The following is an 18,467-nucleotide window of genomic DNA, read 5'->3' as shown; positions in this document are numbered from 1 at the left end:
ACCCACGAGAAGCTGTCGCATGAGCCACCCCAGTCCAACCATCTCGGCCGATGGGCTAAACCAGGTTAAGAGTGACCGCCGGCCTCAAGCCCATGGGTGAGTTAGGAGGCTGTCCACCAGCAGCAGAAGGAAACAACAGTTCCACAAGCCACGAAGGTGGCTCAAACAGCTCGTGGAGCACTTAGAGTCCTGTCAGACATCCACCAGGCCAGGCTCACCCAGCCACTGTGTCTCGGGCTGTCGCCAGGCGCCCCGACTTCTCTCTTGGCGCTGAACTTTGATGGCTCTGGAAGAGTGAGGCTGACGGGCTCGTTAAATTCATTCAGTCCACTTCACGTGCAATCGAGGCATCACTCGGGACGTCACTGGTCAGCTTTCTGCAGAGGCGGCCATCCCCAGCCCCGAAGCCCAATCTCTGACTTCACTGCGCCCCATCCTGACCCCGTGATCCTGGAGCCAGGGCGGATGAGGCCACATGAACCAGAGGGCCACTGGTCAGCTGATGATGCTCTATCCCAGAATCCCTCGATGGAACTCCAGTGGGGTGCAGCCACCAAAGAGCCTGACGGATGAGGAGGTTCCGCAGACCGCTAGGGCCCTGGAGGAAGCCCGCAGCCCCCACAAGTCTTACGATGGCGGGGGGCAACCGGACCCCAGGAGGATGCCTCCAATGGAGCCTGCCCTGGCAGGATGCTGATCCTAGCGAGGACCCTCCATTCGATGGGCGGCTTCTGTATTGGTTGTAGAATCGGAGATGAAGTAAAAAGGAGGGTTTGCTCTGCACACGTGGGAAGAAGCGTGACTGTAAAGGCCTTGCAAGGAGGCCCTCATGATGAGCCCCGGAAGCCCGAGAGCAGAACCTCTGCCAAGCGTGTGTGGATGGGAGTGTTCCGGTCAAGGCGAAGCCAGACTCGAGCGGCCTCATTCAACGCGCCGGCATTCATCCGCTCCGCTACGGCCAGCCCCAGTGACTGGGCCGGTTCTCGTGATCCCGTTTCTCCAATGAGCGCTCCCAAGCTTGCCCAAACCCTCCCTCCTCCCCCAAACTCCCCCAGAACACGCTTCTTCCTCTGGAAAAAGAACAAGAGCACAAGAGGAGAGAGACAGAAGATGCTCCCGCTCGCTCCCGCCCGGTGTCTGGACCCCTCCGCGATGCTCAGAGGGCTCACACTTTCCTTTCTCTGCCAGAGTCCAAAGCTCGGGGGGCTCCTACTAGGCCGGATTCCCACCCAGAGCAACGGCGCCTCATTAAGGGCTATATTGGCGAGACAGCAGAACGACTGGCGATTGCTAGTAAATACAGCACCGCCGTGCACAGAGCCTGACCACGGGAGCTTTGGCCGCAAAGCAGCAGGCCTTCCGGTCCGAGCCGGACGTCAAGGGCTCCACGGCCCCTGGGGGCCCTCCCGGCTCAGGGACGCCCCTCGTTGGCTCTGTGTCTGTCTGTGTTTAAATCCTTTGCTTTCCCTCTCGGACTCAAGAGGACGAATTGGTTCCGAGGCAGGAGTAAGTGCCAGCTCATGGGGGTGAAGGGACTTGCCCAGGGTCACACGGCTGGGAAGCGTCTGGGGGCAGCTCTGAACCCAAGAAGAGGCTCCCGACTCCAGGCTCCCTCTACCGACGGGGCGCTTACGCGTCTACACTAAGCTGTAGGAAATGAGGAAAATGAGGTGTGGACAGACTCCTACCGCAGCATGCAAAGGGAAGAAAGCGCCCATGCCAAGACTACGCCGGGGGAAGTGCAAAGAAGAGGCCACGTGGTGCCTCCACCCGGAACAGGCCATGTGGAAAGACCACGCAGGACTCCGGAGGGGAGATGGGAGGAGCCGCCAGACCAGTCCTCGGTCAAAGGAGAGCTTCAAGAGCGCGCCACACCGCAGAGGCAGGCGGGCTTTAGAAAGTGTTGTTTATGAGGGGCAGCTGGGAGGCTCAGTGGATGGAGAGCCAGGCCTAGAGCGGGAGGTCCTGCGTTCCAGAGCCCCCCCCCAGGCAGCACAGTGCAGCTTGCTCTGGCAGGGACAAGGGGGGCCCAGAGCCCCCCCCCCAGATGGCACAGCGCAGCTCGCTCTGGCAGGGACAAGGGGGGGCCCAGAGCCCCCCCAGACAGCACAGTGCAGCTCGCTCTGGCAGGGACAAGGGGGGCCCAGAGCCCCCCCAGACAGCACAGTGCAGCTTGCTCTGGCAGGGACAAGGGGGGCCCAGAGCCCCCCCAGACAGCACAGTGCAGCTCGCTCTGGCAGGGACAAGGGGGGCCCAGAGCCCCCCCAGACAGCACAGTGCAGCTCGCTCTGGCAGGGACAAGGGGGGCCCAGAGCCCCCCCCCAGGCAGCACAGTGCAGCTTGCTCTGGCAGGGACAAGGGGGGCCCAGAGCCCCCCCCCAGGCAGCACAGTGCAGCTCGCTCTGGCAGGGACAAGGGGGGCCCAGAGCCCCCCCAGACAGCACAGTGCAGCTCGCTCTGGCAGGGACAAGGGGGGCCCAGAGCTCCCCCAGACAGCACAGTGCAGCTCGCTCTGGCAGGGACAAGGGGGGCCCAGAGCTCCCCCCCGGATGGCACAGCGCAGCTCGCTCTGGCAGGGACAAGGGGGGCCCAGAGCCCCCCCGGACGGTGCAGCACAGCTCGGACCTTGGCCTGAGAGTCTGAAAAGCCCCAAAGAAGCGGCGTGGCAGGACCGAGGGCCGACGCGGGATCCGCACGCACAGAAGGAGAAATCCAGAGCCAGCGTTTGTGCGGCCCCGCAGGCTCAGGCCACGGGCTCCCCAGCGGGAGGGCTGCCCCCCGCTTCAGGGGTCTGACAGCTCCCCGGCAGACCCCTCTGAGGACTCGGGGAGCACGAATCTGGGGTCTGGGCACACGCGGGGGGGGGCTCCCTGCCTCACTCCAGGGCGATCCCGAGGCGTCCTCGGAGCCCCCGGGTGACCCAAGGGTCCTGAGGCCGTCCCGGGGGGCACGCGCGCCGGGGGAGGGGGGCTCGCAGACCGAGGCTGACGAAGCCAAGCCCCCCTTAAAGCAGCCACTGAGGCACGGAGGAGCTGCCACGGGAAGAGCGTTCGCTCGCTCGCTTGCTCGGTCGCTCGCTCTGGCTCTTCACGACCCCCAGACGCAGCCCACCAGGACCCTCCGGGGGTGCCCATTTCCTTCTCCAGGGCAGTAAGGCAGAGGCCAAGCGCCGTGCCGAGCTCCTGCCGCTGACCAGTGCTGAGGCCGGATCTGAGCTGGAGCCCACCTACCCGAGGAAGCAGTGCCGGCCCCCTCGGGGGCCCGGGCAGTGGCTGCGGCTGGAGCGCAGAGAAGGGGGAGGACAGGGCGAGGCCAAGGAGGAAGCCGGGCTCCCCGCGCCCTGCCCAGCACCCAAGGGAGACGCAGAAGCCGGAGCCCCCCCCCCCCCCCGCCCGCCTCCCTTTGCCGAGGCCACGTTCTTCCGGAAAAGACGCTCAGACGCGGCTCCCGTCGGCTCCGGGAAGGGCCGACTTCGGGCAAACCTTTCGCAGCTTTACCAGGCCTGACGGCAGCGAAATCGGCCCGTCGGTGGAGCCGCTCCAGAGGCCTTTCCTGCAGCGACCGGGTCAGGATCAGGCTGCGTGTCAGCAAGGGACGGCCCCGCTGCCCTGGGCCCGGCGAGCCCCCGGCGGCCAGGCTTGCTCCGCGGCGCTCTTCCTGCCGGACAGACGAAACGCCCCCCGCCAGCCACAGCCAGTGGCAGGGCCAGCCAACAGAACAGGCCCGTCGGTGGCAGACGGGACCCACCTCTGCCTCCCAGAGAAGACCCAGGGCGGAAGAGCAAGAAGGGCCACGGAATGGGAGTGAAGTGACTTGCCCAGGGTCACCCGGCTAGGCAGTGTCAGGCCCGCTCCGAACCCAGGACCGCCTGGCTCTGGACTTGGCTCGAACCCCTGAACCACCCAGCCGGCGCGTCCCACTTTTCCCGGAGGTCTCACCTGCTCCAAATCCTCCTCCTGCCCAGCTGAATAAAGTGGACTTTCAAACGGGAGAAACTGAGTCCTGGCGAGACGACACAGACTAGGCACCCGACAACCAAAGAGGGAGCTGCTGCCCATCAATATCACAGAGCCAGCCCAGGCCCAGAATGCTCGTCGCCCTTTTACGTGCTAATGAGCTGGGGGGGGGGGTCTAAGAAAAAGCTTCCCCCCCCCAAGGCTTTATGGGCAGGGAGAGCCTGCCGAAACCGATTGCCCCCCCCCCCCGGGAGCCCAGCGGGCTTCTCCTGGGGGAGCCCCTGCCGGCCTGTGAGGAGGTTTGCCCATCTGCGCCCTCCCCTGCGCACGCCCCTAGTTACAGCTGTGTTTTCTCGGCTCGGACGGGAGCCCCACGAGGGCGGGAGCTATTTTCTGCCTTCCTTCGAGTCTCCGGGGCACAGCCGGGTGCCTGGCACCCAGCGGGCACAGCGGGGGAGGAAATGCTCCAAGCCAGAAGCGGTCAGTCACGAAGCCCCGACGGACTGCCCAGCAGCCCCCGCGACAAGGCTGAGGACAGGCCCTGCCCTGGACACACTTACAGTGGGGGGTGCAAAGGGGGCCGCGAGGAGGAGCGGAGGGGCCTTCCCAGGGGCCTCTGAGCTTTCCTGGGAAGCACGATCCAACGGGCTGCCCCTGGGGCCGACCAAGGACGCCCGAGGCCAAAGCAGGAGCCGCTGCCCTTCTCCCGGCTCGCCGGCCTGCTCGCCGCCCCCAGAAGGGCCCAGGAACCCACCAGGAGCCCGTCGAGTCAAGGGATCAGAGGAGGCCAAAGCAGGGTTTGGGGGGACCTCCAAGAGCTCTTCCACACAGCCCTCCAGAGCCGCCTCCCTACACTCCTGGAGGACCTCAACCGCCCTCCTGGGCCTGACTCTGCTCTGTCAGTGGGGCCCAGAACGCGGCGTCCAGCCCCCGCGTCCCCGGGGCCGCCGACCACACCACTCGCCGTCTCTCGGACCCCTCAAATTCCGCCGTGCAAAGCAGAACTAACTCATCCCCTTCCCTCGGAGCGACCCTTCCTGGAGAGCCCTGAGCGGGCCACCACCTCGGACCTCTTCACTCCCTTCGCCCGCCTGTCCGGCCAGTGGCCAAAGCTTTGCCCGTCATCTCTCCCCCCCAATTCCCCCTCTCAACCCAGGGGCCACACAGCTGCCCCCGTTTAGCTTTACAGCTTTCCACCCCGGCCCAAATCTACCTCCCAAACTCAATCGACCCTGACACCCTGTCTCTGCCTGCCTGTCTGTCTGTCTGTCTCTGCCTGTCTCTGTCTGTCTGTCTGTGCCTGTCTGTCTGTCTCTGTCTGTCTGTCTGTGCCTGTCTCTGTCTGTGCCTGTCTCTGTCTGTCTGTCTGTCTGTGCCTGTCTCTGTCTGTCTGTCTGTCTCTGTCTGTCTGTCTCTGCCTGTCTCTCTGTCTGTGCCTGTCTCTGTCTGTCTGTGCCTGTCTCTGTCTGTCTGTGCCTGTCTCTGTCTGTCTGTCTGTCTGTCTGTGCCTGTCTGTGCCTGTCTCTGTCTGTCTGTGCCTGTCTGTCTGTCTGTGCCTGTCTGTCTGTCTGTCTCTGCCTGCCTGTCTGTCTGTCTCTGTCTGTCTGTCTGTGCCTGTCTCTGTCTGTCTGTCTGTCTGTGCCTGTCTCTGTCTGTCTGTCTGTGCCTGTCTCTGTCTGTGCCTGTCTCTGTCTGTCTGTCTGTCTGTGCCTGTCTGTGCCTGTCTCTGTCTGTGCCTGTCTCTGTCTGTCTGTCTGTCTGTCTCTGCCTGTCTCTCTGTCTGTGCCTGTCTCTGTCTGTCTGTGCCTGTCTCTGTCTGTCTGTGCCTGTCTCTGTCTGTCTGTCTGTCTGTCTGTGCCTGTCTGTGCCTGTCTCTGTCTGTCTGTGCCTGTCTGTCTGTCTGTGCCTGTCTGTCTGTCTGTCTCTGCCTGCCTGTCTGTCTGTCTCTGTCTGTCTGTCTGTGCCTGTCTCTGTCTGTCTGTCTGTCTGTCTGTGCCTGTCTCTGTCTGTCTGTCTGTGCCTTCTGTGCCTGTCTCTGTCTGTCTGTCTGTGCCTGTCTCTGTCTGTGCCTGTCTCTGTCTGTCTGTCTGTCTGTGCCTGTCTGTGCCTGTCTCTGTCTGTCTGTGCCTGTCTGTCTGTCTGTCTCTGCCTGCCTGTCTGTCTGTCTCTGTCTGTCTGTCTGTGCCTGTCTCTGTCTGTCTGTCTGTCTGTGCCTGTCTCTGTCTGTCTGTCTGTGCCTGTCTCTGTCTGTGCCTGTCTCTGTCTGTCTGTCTGTCTGTGCCTGTCTGTGCCTGTCTCTGTCTGTGCCTGTCTCTGTCTGTCTGTCTGTCTCTCTCCCTCTCTCTGTCTCTCTGTCTGTCTCTCTCTCTCCTTCTCTCTGTCTCTCTCTCAGTCTGTCTCTCTCTCTCTCTCCCTCTCTCTGTCTCTGTCTCTCCCTCTCTCTGTCTGTCTCTCTGTCTGTCTGTCTCTCCCTCTCTCTCTCAGTCTGTCTCTCTCTCCCCTGTCACTGTCTCTCTCTCTCTCTGTCTCTCCCTCTCTCTGTCTCTCTCTCTCAGTCTGTCTCTCTCTCTCTCCCTCTCTCTGTCTCTCTCTCTCTGTCTCTCTCTCTCCCTCTCTCTCTCTCTATCTCTCCCCCCCCTCTCTGTCTCTGTCTCTCTCTGTCTCTCTGTCTCTGTCCTCTCTCTCTCTCCTCTCCCCTTTCTCTGTCTCTCTCTCCCTCTCCTCTCTCCCTCTCCCTCTCTGTCTCTCTCTCCCTCTCTCTCTCTCCCTCTCTCTCTCTCTCTCTCTCTCCCCCTCTCTCCCTCCCTCTCTCTGTCTGTCTCTCTCTCTCTCTCTCTCTCTCTCTCTCTCTCTCTCTCTCTCTCTCTCTCTCTCTCTCCCCCTCTCTCCCTCCCTCTCTCTGTCTGTCTCTCTCTCTGTCTCTCTCTCTGTCTCTCTCTCTCTCTCTCTCTCTCTCTCTCTCTCTCTCTCTCTCTCTCTCTCTCTCTCTCTCTCTCTCTCTCTCTCCCCCTCTCTCCCTCCCTCTCTCTGTCTGTCTCTCTCTTTCTCTCTCTCTCTGTCTCTCTCTCTCCCCCCCCCCATCTAGTCAAAGGAACCTTCCTCCCGTTCTTCCCCAGGATCCCAGCCTCGCCTTGGCCCTGGCCACCTCCCAGGGCTGGAATGGCCTCTCCTTCAGGCTGGGCTCTCTCCCTGCAGACCAGGTCTGAGGCCTCACCATGCATAAGCCCAGTGGTTGGTGCTTCCCGTTAGCCGCCTGTAGGGGCCTCTCTGTGGCTGTGTACACAGTGACACGCTGCGGGGAGCCCTCGTCTCCCTGGGCCAGCCGAGGCTTCTCGGGAGCGGGGCCGTTTCGTCTCTGCCTCCCCAGCCCGAGCCGGGCACACGATCCGGCCTCGCCCAGCGCCTGCCCATCGTGGGGGCTGCACGGGAGGCATCTGCACCCCGGCGAGGCCCCGGCCACGAGACTAAGGCAGAACAGGCCGTCCGGGAGCCGGGACCGTCTGAACCCCGAAGGCCAGATTCCTGATCCGGGGGGCAGTGAACGGCAGCGTGATGGACGGCCCACCCTGAGCTCTGCGGCCAGCTTCCTGGACCGTCGCTGCTCCCGGCCCTGACACTCCAGCCTCCCCCCAGACCCCCTCCTCCAGGCAGCCGCCCGACCCCTGGGCCGGTCCGCAGAGGGCCGCGGCGCACCAACCTGAGGCCGCTCGCCTCGTGATCCGACTGACTGAAATCAGAACCACAACCGACAGCCCGAAAAGCCAGCGAAGGAGCCTCGGACGGGAGGGAGGGAGGACGGACGGGGTCCTGCTGGGCCGGCAGGTCAGGAAGCAGCAGCAGCGTTTGTCTTTGAAACTGGCTCGGGAGATGGAGAGCCGGGTGAGAGACGGGGGTCCTGGGTTCAAATCTGGCCCCGGGCAGGTCACTGAAGCCCCAACGCCAGCCCCTCGCCCTCTTCTGCCTCGGAACCTGCCGCTCCGGAGTCAGAAGGTGGCGGGCGGTTTGTTCGGCGTTTTAAAAAATGCTGCCCCGAAAGCGCCTGAATGAGCACTTGAGCGGCCCGTCCTGGGCTCCGGCGCTGCACCCGGCCGAGCTGAGCGTCCGCAAGACTAAACAAAACCCCCCTTGAGATAAAACAGGGCCCAGGCGGGGCCTCTCCCGGCAAACACGCCGCCCCTTCTTCAGGGCCCCCGGAGGAAGGCGAGAAGCACCGCCGGCACCGTCCTGGCTCGGCTTTCCTGTCCTGGCCCAGGGGACCCCCATTTTATTGGGGGTCACTTTGTTTTTAAGGGAAGAAGCGGAAGAGCCGATCCAGAAGGGAGCCGGCCGTCGGGCTCCTGGGCGGACTGGCGTGAGCCGCTCGGATCTCCGAAGAGCGAGCCCATGGAAACGCTCGCTCCCCGCGGGACGGGGTGCCCGGGGACCGCAGTTTCCAGGCTCTTCCTGGCTGGGCCCCGAGGCCCCGAGTGACGTGAGCTGCAGCTTCCTCCCTGCACCCAGCAGAAAGCAGGAAAGCCTGAGAAGAGGGCCGAGGTGGGACCTTTGAAATGCAAACTCCTCCAGGAGGTCTCAGCCTGGCCAGATCCCAGGACGCCCCAGGACGCCCCAGCAGGGTTCTCCTCTCTCTGTGCCCCCCCAAAACGGCTTCCGCTCTCTAAGCAGTGAAACGCTCCACTTTCTCCAGCCGCCGCAGGGGAAAAGAGCATCCCCTGGTCTGGCCTTCCCTCTCCCCCCTGCCCAGAGCATCTCCCCCTCATCTGGCCTTCCCTCCCCCCCAGAGCATCCCCTCACCTGGCCTTCCCTCTCCCCCCCACCCAGAGCATCTCCCCCTCATCTGGCCTTCCCTCTCCCCCCCAGAGCATCCCCTCATCTGGCCTTCCCTCTCCCCCCCCCAGAGCATCTCCCCCTCATCTGGCCTTCCCTCTCCCCCCTCAGAGCATCTCCCCCTCATCTGGCCTTCCCTTCCCCCCCAGAGCATCCCCTCATCTGGCCTTCCCTCTCCCCCCCCCAGAGAATCTCCCCCTCATCTGGCCTTCCCTCTCCCCCCCAGAGCATCCCCTCATCTGGCCTTCCCTCTCCCCCCTCAGAGCATCTCCCCCTCATCTGGCCTTCCCTTCCCCCCAGAGCATCCCCTGGTCTGGCCTTCCCTTCCCCCCCAGAGCATCCCCTCATCTGGCCTTCCCTCTCCCCCCCCAGAGCACCCCCCAGCCTGGCCTTCCCTCTCCCCCCTCAGAGCATCTCCCCCTCATCTGGCCTTCCCTCTCACCCCTCAGAGCACCCCCCGGCCTGGCCTTCCCTCTCCCCCCCCCGAGCATCCCCTCATCTGGCCTTCCTTCTCCCCCCTCAGAGCATCTCCCCCTCATCTGGCCTTCTCTCCCCCCCAGAGCATCTCTCTCTTGTCTGGCCTTCCCTCTCACCCCTCAGAGCACCCCCCGGCCTGGCCTTCCCTCTCCCCCCCCAGAGCATCCCCTCATCTGGCCTTCCCTTCCCCCCCCCGAGCATCTCCCCCTCATCTGGCCTTCCCTCCCCCCCAGAGCATCCCCTCATCTGGCCTTCCCTCTCCTCCCCCCAGAGCATCCCCTCATCTGGCCTTCCCTCTCCTCCCCCCAGAGCATCTCCCCCTCATCTGGCCTTCCCTCCCCCCCAGAGCATCCCCTCATCTGGCCTTCCCTCTCTCCCCCCCCCAGAGCATCTCCCCCTCATCTGGCCTTCCCTCCCCCCCCAGAGCACCCCCCGGCCTGGCCTTCCCTTCCCCCCCCCCGTTGGAAGATGCGGAAGATCTCCAAGCACCTCTTAGACAAGAAGCCCCTTCCCTGTGACGGTGCCAGCAGAGGGAAGCCTGGGAAGCCTGGCCCAGCCTCCGGCTGGCTGAAGAAGAGAAATCAGTGAAAGGGTCAGCGAGCCGAGCAGGGAGGGTCCTCAGAAGCCGTCCACCCCAAGCCCCCACTTTACAGATGAGGAAACTGAGGCCCAGAGAAGCGCGGTTGCCAGGAAAGAAGGGGCAGGGCGGAGGGGAGCCAGGCAGGTCCTCGGCCCCCGGACCTGGCTCCGCTGGACGGAGGCGTGAGCAGGGGCCGCCCGGCGCCCGGAAGGAGAGGCTCGGACGGAGCACCTCTGAGAGCAGCTCCGGCCCAGGCCTGTCCCAGACGAGCGCCAGGACGGCCCGCGTGCCCGCCTGCCGGAACGACGCGAGCCTCTGCATCTGGTTCCCATCTAGACCGGACGCGTTATCAGCTATTCATTACGTAAGGAGGGCGCCTCTGCCTTCTTTGTTCCCCTCTCAAAGGTGCTGCTGCTGGCTCGCTGCGCTCAGCCATTCGGACCGGTTTCGGTTCTGGTTTCTGCTTGGCGGAAAAGGACCCATTTTAGACTGTGAGCTCCAGCTGGCCATTCGGCCGCCCGCCGTCCTCGACACAGCAGGACGTAGGAAGTGGCACCTCAAACAGGGATGTGCAGTCGGAGAATCTGCCGCTTATTCCCTGTGGCCTTTTCCGGCCCCCCAGCCTCAGTTTCCCCATCTGTAAAAAGGGAAGAGGAGACTAGACGCCTCTGGCATCTCTTCAGTCCCAAAGCCTTGGGAACGCCGGTCCGGCGAACACCAAATGGCTCTCAGCATCCTCTCCGGTCTATCCCCGCAGGGCCTCCACAGAAGGCCTCGGGGGGAAGTTCTGCCCCCTGGCCCGGCTCCCCCAGACTGAGGGGACCGAAGGAGGAGGGGAAAAGAAGAGCCGACGGCGCAGCGAGGCCACCAGCACAAGCCCGACAGTCACATCCCGGCCCTCTCGCTCCACTTCCGCACCGCACTAGTCAACGTGCCACCAGGCTCCGGGGTGCTGCCTGGCTACTGGGGCGAGCTGCTGCCGGGCTCAAGGGAGAAACTGAGTCACAACCTCTTAGCCAAGCCGGTGGCGGGTGGAGGAGCCCCGTGCAGTGGCCCTCTAAGGGGCTCCAGCTTCAGCCGGCCGTCCAACACTGGCCACGACTGCCCCATGGTTGGTTTAAGACAGATCAAAGCTCCACCAGGAAAAAGAATCCAGCACACACAGCCCAGCGATCCGCCTCGGGGGCACCCCATCCCAGGGAGCCCCTCCCCCCAGCCTGGAACACCTTCCGGGACAGCAGGGACCTCCATCATAAAGGCTGATAGAAGGCAAAAATGTGTCCGTTGTCTTTCCTGGGGGGTGGAGGGAGGGGGGGTGAGGAGAGGAGCTCCCCCAGGGAAGCCCCATTCAGGAAGTGACAGAACTGTAAGCCCCATGAGGGACTGGCCTCCCGCTGGAGAGCGCAGGGAGCAGCAGCTGGCGCTGGTCGGGCATTCAGTTCACTCTCTCAGCTTGGGTTCCCCACAGCCTTAGTCTTACACCCTGAGAATGGGTCCATACTCTTGGGGCGAGTCCCCGGCTTGTCCTAGAGCCCAGCTGGGGCACCCCCGGCCAGCAGGAAGTGTACGGACACACCTGAAGCGCCAGGACAGCCAGCAGAGGAGCACAAGGCCAGTCGGCAGGTCACCCATTTTCGGCATTCCCAGCCACCCATGTGAGGTGGCCCGCACTGCCCTGGCACCCCCAGGCTGGAGCTGCTCCCCTCCCCCTCCCTCTGCCAGGGCCACTGCTCCCACTCTCTGGCCTCACAAAGAATGTAATGTAACAACGTATGGAACACTGGCAGCGTAGCCTATAGGAGGCAGGAGATCATCGATCAGGCGCTGCAAAGAGCCTTTCTTTGTTCCCCATCTTTCCAAGTGCACTTTGTGCCAATCCAGCCGGCCCCACTTGGGAAGGCACCGCTGGAAGTTCCGAAGCGCCGCGGCCAGCCCACAAGCCCGCCGCCCGCCGGCCCCCTTCCCGCAGCATTGTTCCCCGGTGTGTCTGCGCCCCCCCGGACTCCCGGGGTCCAGCGCTGACCTGCACTCGGGGCTCCCGGGCACGGGGGCGGGGGGGGGGGCTGCCACAGCCCCGGGAGGGGGGAGGGGGCGCAGAGGCCGCCCCAGGACTCACCTCCTGGGCCGGCGGGCAGAGGGCACAGCGTGCAGTCAGCCGCCTGCCCTGTGCCCGCGCCGCGCGTGGCCCCAGCATGAGTGCCCGAGAAGGCGGGCGGGCACGGGCGGGCGCCGCCGCGCTGAGCTCCGGTGCCCGGGCGCCCCCCCCCCCCCCCCCCCCGCCCCGGGCACACGCAAACTTGGCCAGACAAAAGAGTTGGCTCCCGGGAAGTCGCAAACTTCGGGGCGAGCGGCCGTGCCCGTGCTGCCTCCGCGCCTCCCGGCTCGCTGCCCCCGGCCCCGGGGCGCTGCGCCAGGACAAAAAGCCGCCGAGGAGGGGAGGGAGGGGAATGGGGGGGCGGGGAGCGAGCGCGGCCGGAGCCCCCCGGAGCGGCGCGCTCTCTGGCCCCCTGGCCGCTCGGGCTGGCCCGGCGAGCGCGGGCGCGGGGCTTACTGTGGCTCGGGCCGACCTCCCGGCGGGCGGCCGGCAGCGATCCCCCGGGAAGTGTGTGGCCGGGCGGCGATCTGCGGCCGCGGAGGAAATGGGCTTGTCACTTCCTGAACTGTTCGCAACGAGTCCCTTTAAAGGCGCTCACCGAGAGGGCAGGGCAGGGCCAGGCCGGGCCCCGCCAGCCCCAGGCTCAGCCGCCGCCGCCGCCGCTGGTGCCGCTGGTGCCGCCGCTGCTGGTCCTGGTCCTGGTCCCGGTGCCGGTCCTGTCGTGGCCGCCGGAGCTGCTGCCGCTGCTGCCGCCCCCGCCCAGCCCCTGCCTAGCGCCGCCGCTTGCTCATCAGCTGGCCCCAGGCGGGCGGCGTGAGGAGCGACCACACGGGGGGCGTGTGCGTGTGTGAGAGTGTGTGAGTGTGTGTGAGTGAGAGTGTGTCTGTGTGTGTGTGTGCGCAGGGCTGTGCGCGTGTGTGTGCGCGCACGGAGCCTCCAGTGGGCGGGAGCGCGGGGTGTGCTGGGGGCTGGCCCTGCTAGAGGGCGTCCTGGGAAAGGGGCGGCATCCCGGGCTGACCCGGCCTGCCTCACGCCCACCTGGCCAGGTGGCAGCCGCCCGCCCCTGGCACCAGGGCACGGCCGCCTGCAGCACCCCGCTGGTCCCCCAGAAAAGAAAGCTCCTCCGCCTCAGCCCGGGCCCCGCGCTCGGCTTGGAGCCGCGGTGCCCAAAGCCGGTTTCGCTGGGGAGAGGCATGGTCTGGGGGGCCTCGGCCCGGGGCCAGGGCTCTCTTCCGCACCTGGGGTCCGGCCAGGTCTCTGCAGCTCCGAGGGGAGGCTCGGCGGTTGCCCGGTAACCCGGACTGTGGACTTGGGTTCAGGAATGTGACCCCCCTCGAGCAAGCAATGTTGCCATTGTGCTGCCTACCTGGGGGCCCCTCGGCTCGCTCTCCTCCCTTCCTTCCTTCCTCCCTCGGGCAGCCCAGGATTCGGCGTCCCTCCGGCCCGTTGGGGTGTGTCATCTCGGTGCCCTTCCCCTTCCCCCCTTCTGCCCCCCAAGAAAGGCTGGCGCCCCGTTTCTGGAGGCGAAGGTCTGGGCGGCTGCCCATTGGCCCAAGCGTCTGAGCCCTCTGAATGGTTCTATTCATGGACCAAGAACCTTTGGGGTGGCTTCTAGGAACCTTTCCTTGGTTTTATCGGATGCTTCAATCCTGGCATCAGAAGGGAACAATTCACTTGTTGAGCGAGTGCGAGCTCAGGGAACCCCGAGATTTTGTGGGGAATCACAGTGGGCCGTTCTGAGCGCCCCGCCCCGGCCCCTCCGCACCCCCCCAGCCCGGTTCCCTCCCTGACCGCTGGGAGCCGCAGAGGGCCCGGCTGGGAGAAGGGAGCCAAGACAGCCGCCATGCTTCAGGTCATGACCTTGGTGTGGCCAGCATTTCCCTCTCTTGGCATTAAAAACCTTCTCCAAGCGCCGGGCGGGCTCTCCGGACCTTCAGTTCGGGAGTCCAGAACCAGCGGAGGCCCGAGGTGTTCCCAGGGCCGCCGGCAGCCAATCCCCCAGGAAACACAAACACTTCTTGACAAATGTCAGGGCTTCCTTCCTGGTCCCTCAGCAACCTCCATGCCCGGAGAGGAGCCTTTTCATTAGGAGGCTGACAGTGACTCCTGCTGGCAAACACCCGCTTCCCCTTGCAAGGCCTCGGCTCCTGGGGTCCAGTCCACAGAGCCGCTGCCTGGCGAGCCTGGAAACCAGTGTTGCCGCCATCCTCCTCCTCCTCCCCCCTCCCGAGGGAAGCGCCTTGTTCTGGTTGAGCCTGGCAGAGGAGCTGAGCTGCCTCAGCTGTTGGAGTGAGATCAGAGGCTCCATTCCCACCGCCGGCGCCCGTTCCCGCCGCTGGTGCCCCGCCGCTGGCGCCCTGCCGCTGGCGCCCCGTTCCTGCCGCTGGTGCCCCGCCGCTGGTGCCCCGTTCCTGCCGCTGGTGCCCCGCCGCCGGCGCCCTGTTCCCACTGCCGGCGCCCGTTCCCGCCGCTGGTGCCCCGCCGCCGGCGCCCTGTTCCCACCGCCAGCGCCCCGTTCCCACCGCTGGTGCCCCCCAAGATCACTCCACCTCGCCTGAGGCTCCATCGGAGAGCCTGTGGAGCACCCCAAGGGGCCCCGCGCCCCTAGAGAGCACACCTACCCACCCCCGGGAAGATGAGGGCAGACCACGCACCTCCAGCCCTCTCGAGCCCAGGAACACCCCCTGGACAAGCAGAGAAACAAAGAACTTCACAAAGACCAGAACAGCCCCCTGAGAGCAGGCCACGGGGCCCAGGGCAACGGCCATGGCGGTGCCCGAGCCGGGAAGCACGAGGGCGCCCACAGGCCACACAGGCGGCTGGAGCGGCTCTGCTCGGGCTCTCTAGACCAAGGCAGGCCGAAGCCCCAGAGGAGGAGCGGCTCGGAGGAGAGTTCCTGCTCGGCTCCCCCGACTGCCCCGGGCGGAGCTTTCAGAGGAAACGGCCGCTGGCGAGAGGAGCTCAAGGCCGCTTGTCCAGCACGGACCGAGGGGGCTTCCTGCAGGCGGGCCCTGCCAACGGAGAAGCCGCAGATCGGAGTATCCGGCTCTCTCCTCTGCCGGTCGCTGCCTTTCACACTGCCTCTCTGCGCCCAGCGGCCGGCGATGGGCCAAGAGCACCTTCTACAACAGCCAGCTGCGGAGAGCGGCCCCCTCGGTGGCACAAAGCTGGAGGGGAGCCTGCACAGAGGAGATGTGACTCGGGGGTCGTGTCGGAGCTCTTCCTGGGAGCTCGAGGCCAGGAGGGACGCAGCCTGGAGCGCCTCCCGGCTCTGGGCTCTCCCCTCGGACGGGCCTCCTCTCTGGCCCGTCGCGTGGCCGGCACGTGTCTACGGAGGAGCCGACGGCCATGTAGACGTCTGGCCTCGATGCTCATTCAGAGGAGACTCGCCAAGTCTGGTGACAGCCCGAGGGGGAAAGGCCCAGCTTGGGAGCCCCCAGCCCGAGCCCAGAGCCGGCTCCAAGCCGGCAGGTGCTGAAAACGCTCCAAATGTCATGCTGGCAGCCGGGCCGGGGAGGAGAGCAGCCGGCGGAGCTTTGGGGGACACCATGAGGATATTCTCCGCCCATCCCCGAGAGCTCCACCAGCTTAGAATCAAGGTTCCGGCCCGCGGAGCCCTCGTGCTGTCGGGGTCGCTCTGGTCTGACTTGACGTCCCCATTGGGCTCCGTTACTCTTTTCAGGTGCAAGACGCGAGGCTGCCACGCACGCCGGCCCGCTCTCTGTCTCGGGCTGCACAGCCTCCCCGTTACGTGACACAGAGCCGACACGGCTTATTCCCTACCTACGTGCAAAAAGGCCTTATTAAAGTCAACGTTCAAAGACTCAGAGGACTCAAATTCAGCTCAATCAAAAGACTGAAGGGCTCAGTGGAAAGAAAGCCACATCTAGAGGCTCAAATCTGGCCACTTCCCAGCTGGGTGACCCTGGATAAGTCCCTTGACCCCCATGGCCCAGCCCTGACCGCTCTTCTGCCTTGGGACCCTTACATGGCGCTGAATCTAGGCTAGAAGGCGAGGGTTTGAAGAAGATGACGATCGCCCGCTTCCGAATGAAGCTTCCACGGTGCTGCACATCCCATTCAATCTGAAAACAATCAAAGAATTCCTTCAGCCTGACGAGCTCCCCAACTGGAGACTGAAGACTTTTCTGAGATTTCTTTTTGTTTCATGGCTTCCCGATCAGGTGTCTGCGAAACCCGGTGACCCAGAAATCCTTTATCGAGGGCCGCCTTCCTCCCGCGGCCCTCCAAAGGGCACTCTGGGGCCGTTTGTGCAGAGGCTGGGAGAGCGGCTTTCTAGCGTCGGCCCGCGGGAGAGGTGGCGCGAGTGTGGGTGACGCTGACAAGGAAAATGAGAAACCTAATTACGGGCGACGTGACTCTAAAGAGGCTTCACAATGAAGTCTCTGTCCCGACGCACGGACGCTCCTGGAGAGTCCTCGGGAAGGAGCGAGCCCCGGCTTTTCTCAGGGCTCCTGGGCAGTTCGGTTTGGTTTTGTTTAGTCTTTTCTCTACGAGATGTGTAACCCAAAGGGAAAATTGCTCGAATGCACCTGCTGGGGGAAGCAGCTGGTCCAAGCCTGGGCACTTAGCAGTTTTCCACAGATTGGCCATCACTGATCAAAGCCTGCTCTGTCTACACATCCCCTCCCACCGCAGTGGAACATTCTGTGAAAGAGAAAAGTCCCTGGAGAAAGGAGAACCCAGCCTGCTGCCTTCAATGCGGGGGCCGGCACATCGAGGCCCCGTGATTGGGCTGCTCTGGGAAATGGGCCCTCGTAGAACATACATGGACTCGGAACCTGAATGTGTGAGGCTCAGACACGTGTGCCACAAATGAAGTCTTCCTTCAGGGAGATCCCGGAGGAAAGAGTGAGGAAAGGCAGGAAAAGGCGGAGAGGCGGATGGAGAGGAAGCAGGGAAGGGTGGCTACATGGCTGGGTCACTGCCTACCTGGCTGTGGGACCCTAAACAAGTTACGTCACTGCTCAGCACCCCAGGAAACAAAGATTAAGAGGGGCCCTGCAGCTGCAGATCCCCGTGGCTAAGGGAGTTTCTTCACTGAGAGTTCCCTATGTCAAAAGAGTGACCTGAAGCAAATTTCTCTTATAAAAGCCATATCTATCCTGCCCAAATTAATTCACTTATTTCATGCCATTTCCATCAGACTACCACGAAACTTGTTTGCTGAATTAGAAAAAACCATAACAAAGTTCATTTGGAAGAACAAAGGATCAAGGATATCCAAGGAAATCATGAAAAAAAAATAAAAAGGAAGGGGGCCTTGCAGTCCCAGATCTCACACTATACTATAAAGCAGCAGTCATCAAAACAATTTGGTACTGGCTAAGAGATAGAAAGGAGGATCAGTGGAATAGACTTGGGGCAAATGACCTCAGCAAGACAGTCTATGAAAAAAGCCCAAAGATCCCAGCTTTTGGGACCAAAACCCACTATTTGATAAAAACTCCTGGGAAAATTGGAAGATAGTGTGGGAGACATTAGGTTTGGACCAACACCTCACACCCTACACTAGGATAAACTCAAGAATAGGTGAATGACCTGAATATAAAGAAGGAAGCTATAAGCAAATTAGGTGAACACAGAATAGTATACTTGTCAGATCTTTGGGAAAGGAAAGACTTTAAAACCAAGCAAGATTTAGAAAAAAATCACAAAATGTAAAATCAATAATTTTGATTACATTAAGTTAAAAAGGGTTTATACAAACAAAACTAATGCAACCAAAATTAGAAGGGAAACAACAAATTGGGAAACAATCTTTATAACAAAAACCTCTGTCAAAGGTCTCATTTCTCAAATTTATAAGGAGCTAAATCAATTGTATAAAAAATCAAGCCATCCCCCAATTGATAAATGGGCAAGGGACATGAATAGGCAGTTTTCAGATAAAGAAATCAAAACTATCAATAAGCACATGAAAAGGTGTTCTAATAATCAGAGAGATGCAAATCAAAACAACTCTGAGGTACCACCTCACACCTAGCAGATTGGCTAACATGACAGCAATGGAAAGTAATGAGTGCTGGAGGGGATGTGGCAAAGTAGGGACATTAATTCATTGGTGGTGGAGTTGTGAATTGATCCAACCATTCTGGAGGGCAATTTGGAACTATGCCCAAACGGTGATAAAAGACTGTCTGCCTTTGATCCAGCCGTACCACTACTGGGTTTATACCCCAAAGAGATAAGAAAAAAGACTTGTACAAAAATACTTATAGCTGCTCTCTTTGTGGTAGTAAAAAATTGGAAAATGAGGGGTTGGCCCTCAATTGGGGAATGGCTGAACACATTGTGGTATATGTTGGTGACATCAAAGGAATGATGAACTGGAGGGATTCCATGTGAACTGGAATGACCTCTAGGAATTGATACAGAGTGAAAGGAGCAGATCCAGAAGAACACTGTACACAGAAACGGATACATTGTAGAACAATAAAATGTGACTGACTTTGCTACTAGCAGCAATGCAATGACCCAGGACAATTCTGAGGGACTTATGAGAAAGATGCTG

At 62.4% G+C, this 18,467-nt stretch overlaps 1 protein-coding gene across 1 annotated transcript in view; it reads right to left on the bottom strand.

Annotated features, from left to right (window-relative positions):
• FAM53B (family with sequence similarity 53 member B) overlaps window positions 1–13,392 on the bottom strand; it is an 83,433-nt gene extending 70,041 nt beyond the window's left edge. Inside the window, exons 1-2 of the mRNA XM_056815051.1 lie at window positions 13,003–13,392; window positions 12,531–12,702 (exon numbers count right to left, since the gene is read on the bottom strand). Of these exons, the coding sequence (XP_056671029.1) occupies window positions 12,531–12,702; window positions 13,003–13,392 (562 nt within the window). The remainder of the gene's footprint in view (window positions 1–12,530; window positions 12,703–13,002) is intronic.
• Between the last annotated feature and the right edge of the window lie 5,075 nt (window positions 13,393–18,467).

This window comes from Monodelphis domestica, chromosome 1 (genome assembly GCF_027887165.1).
Source record: "Monodelphis domestica isolate mMonDom1 chromosome 1, mMonDom1.pri, whole genome shotgun sequence".
NCBI classification, from domain to species: Eukaryota; Metazoa; Chordata; class Mammalia; order Didelphimorphia; family Didelphidae; genus Monodelphis; species Monodelphis domestica.
Note: the sequence above shows the minus strand (reverse complement) of the source record. Positions and strands in the feature narration are given on the sequence as shown.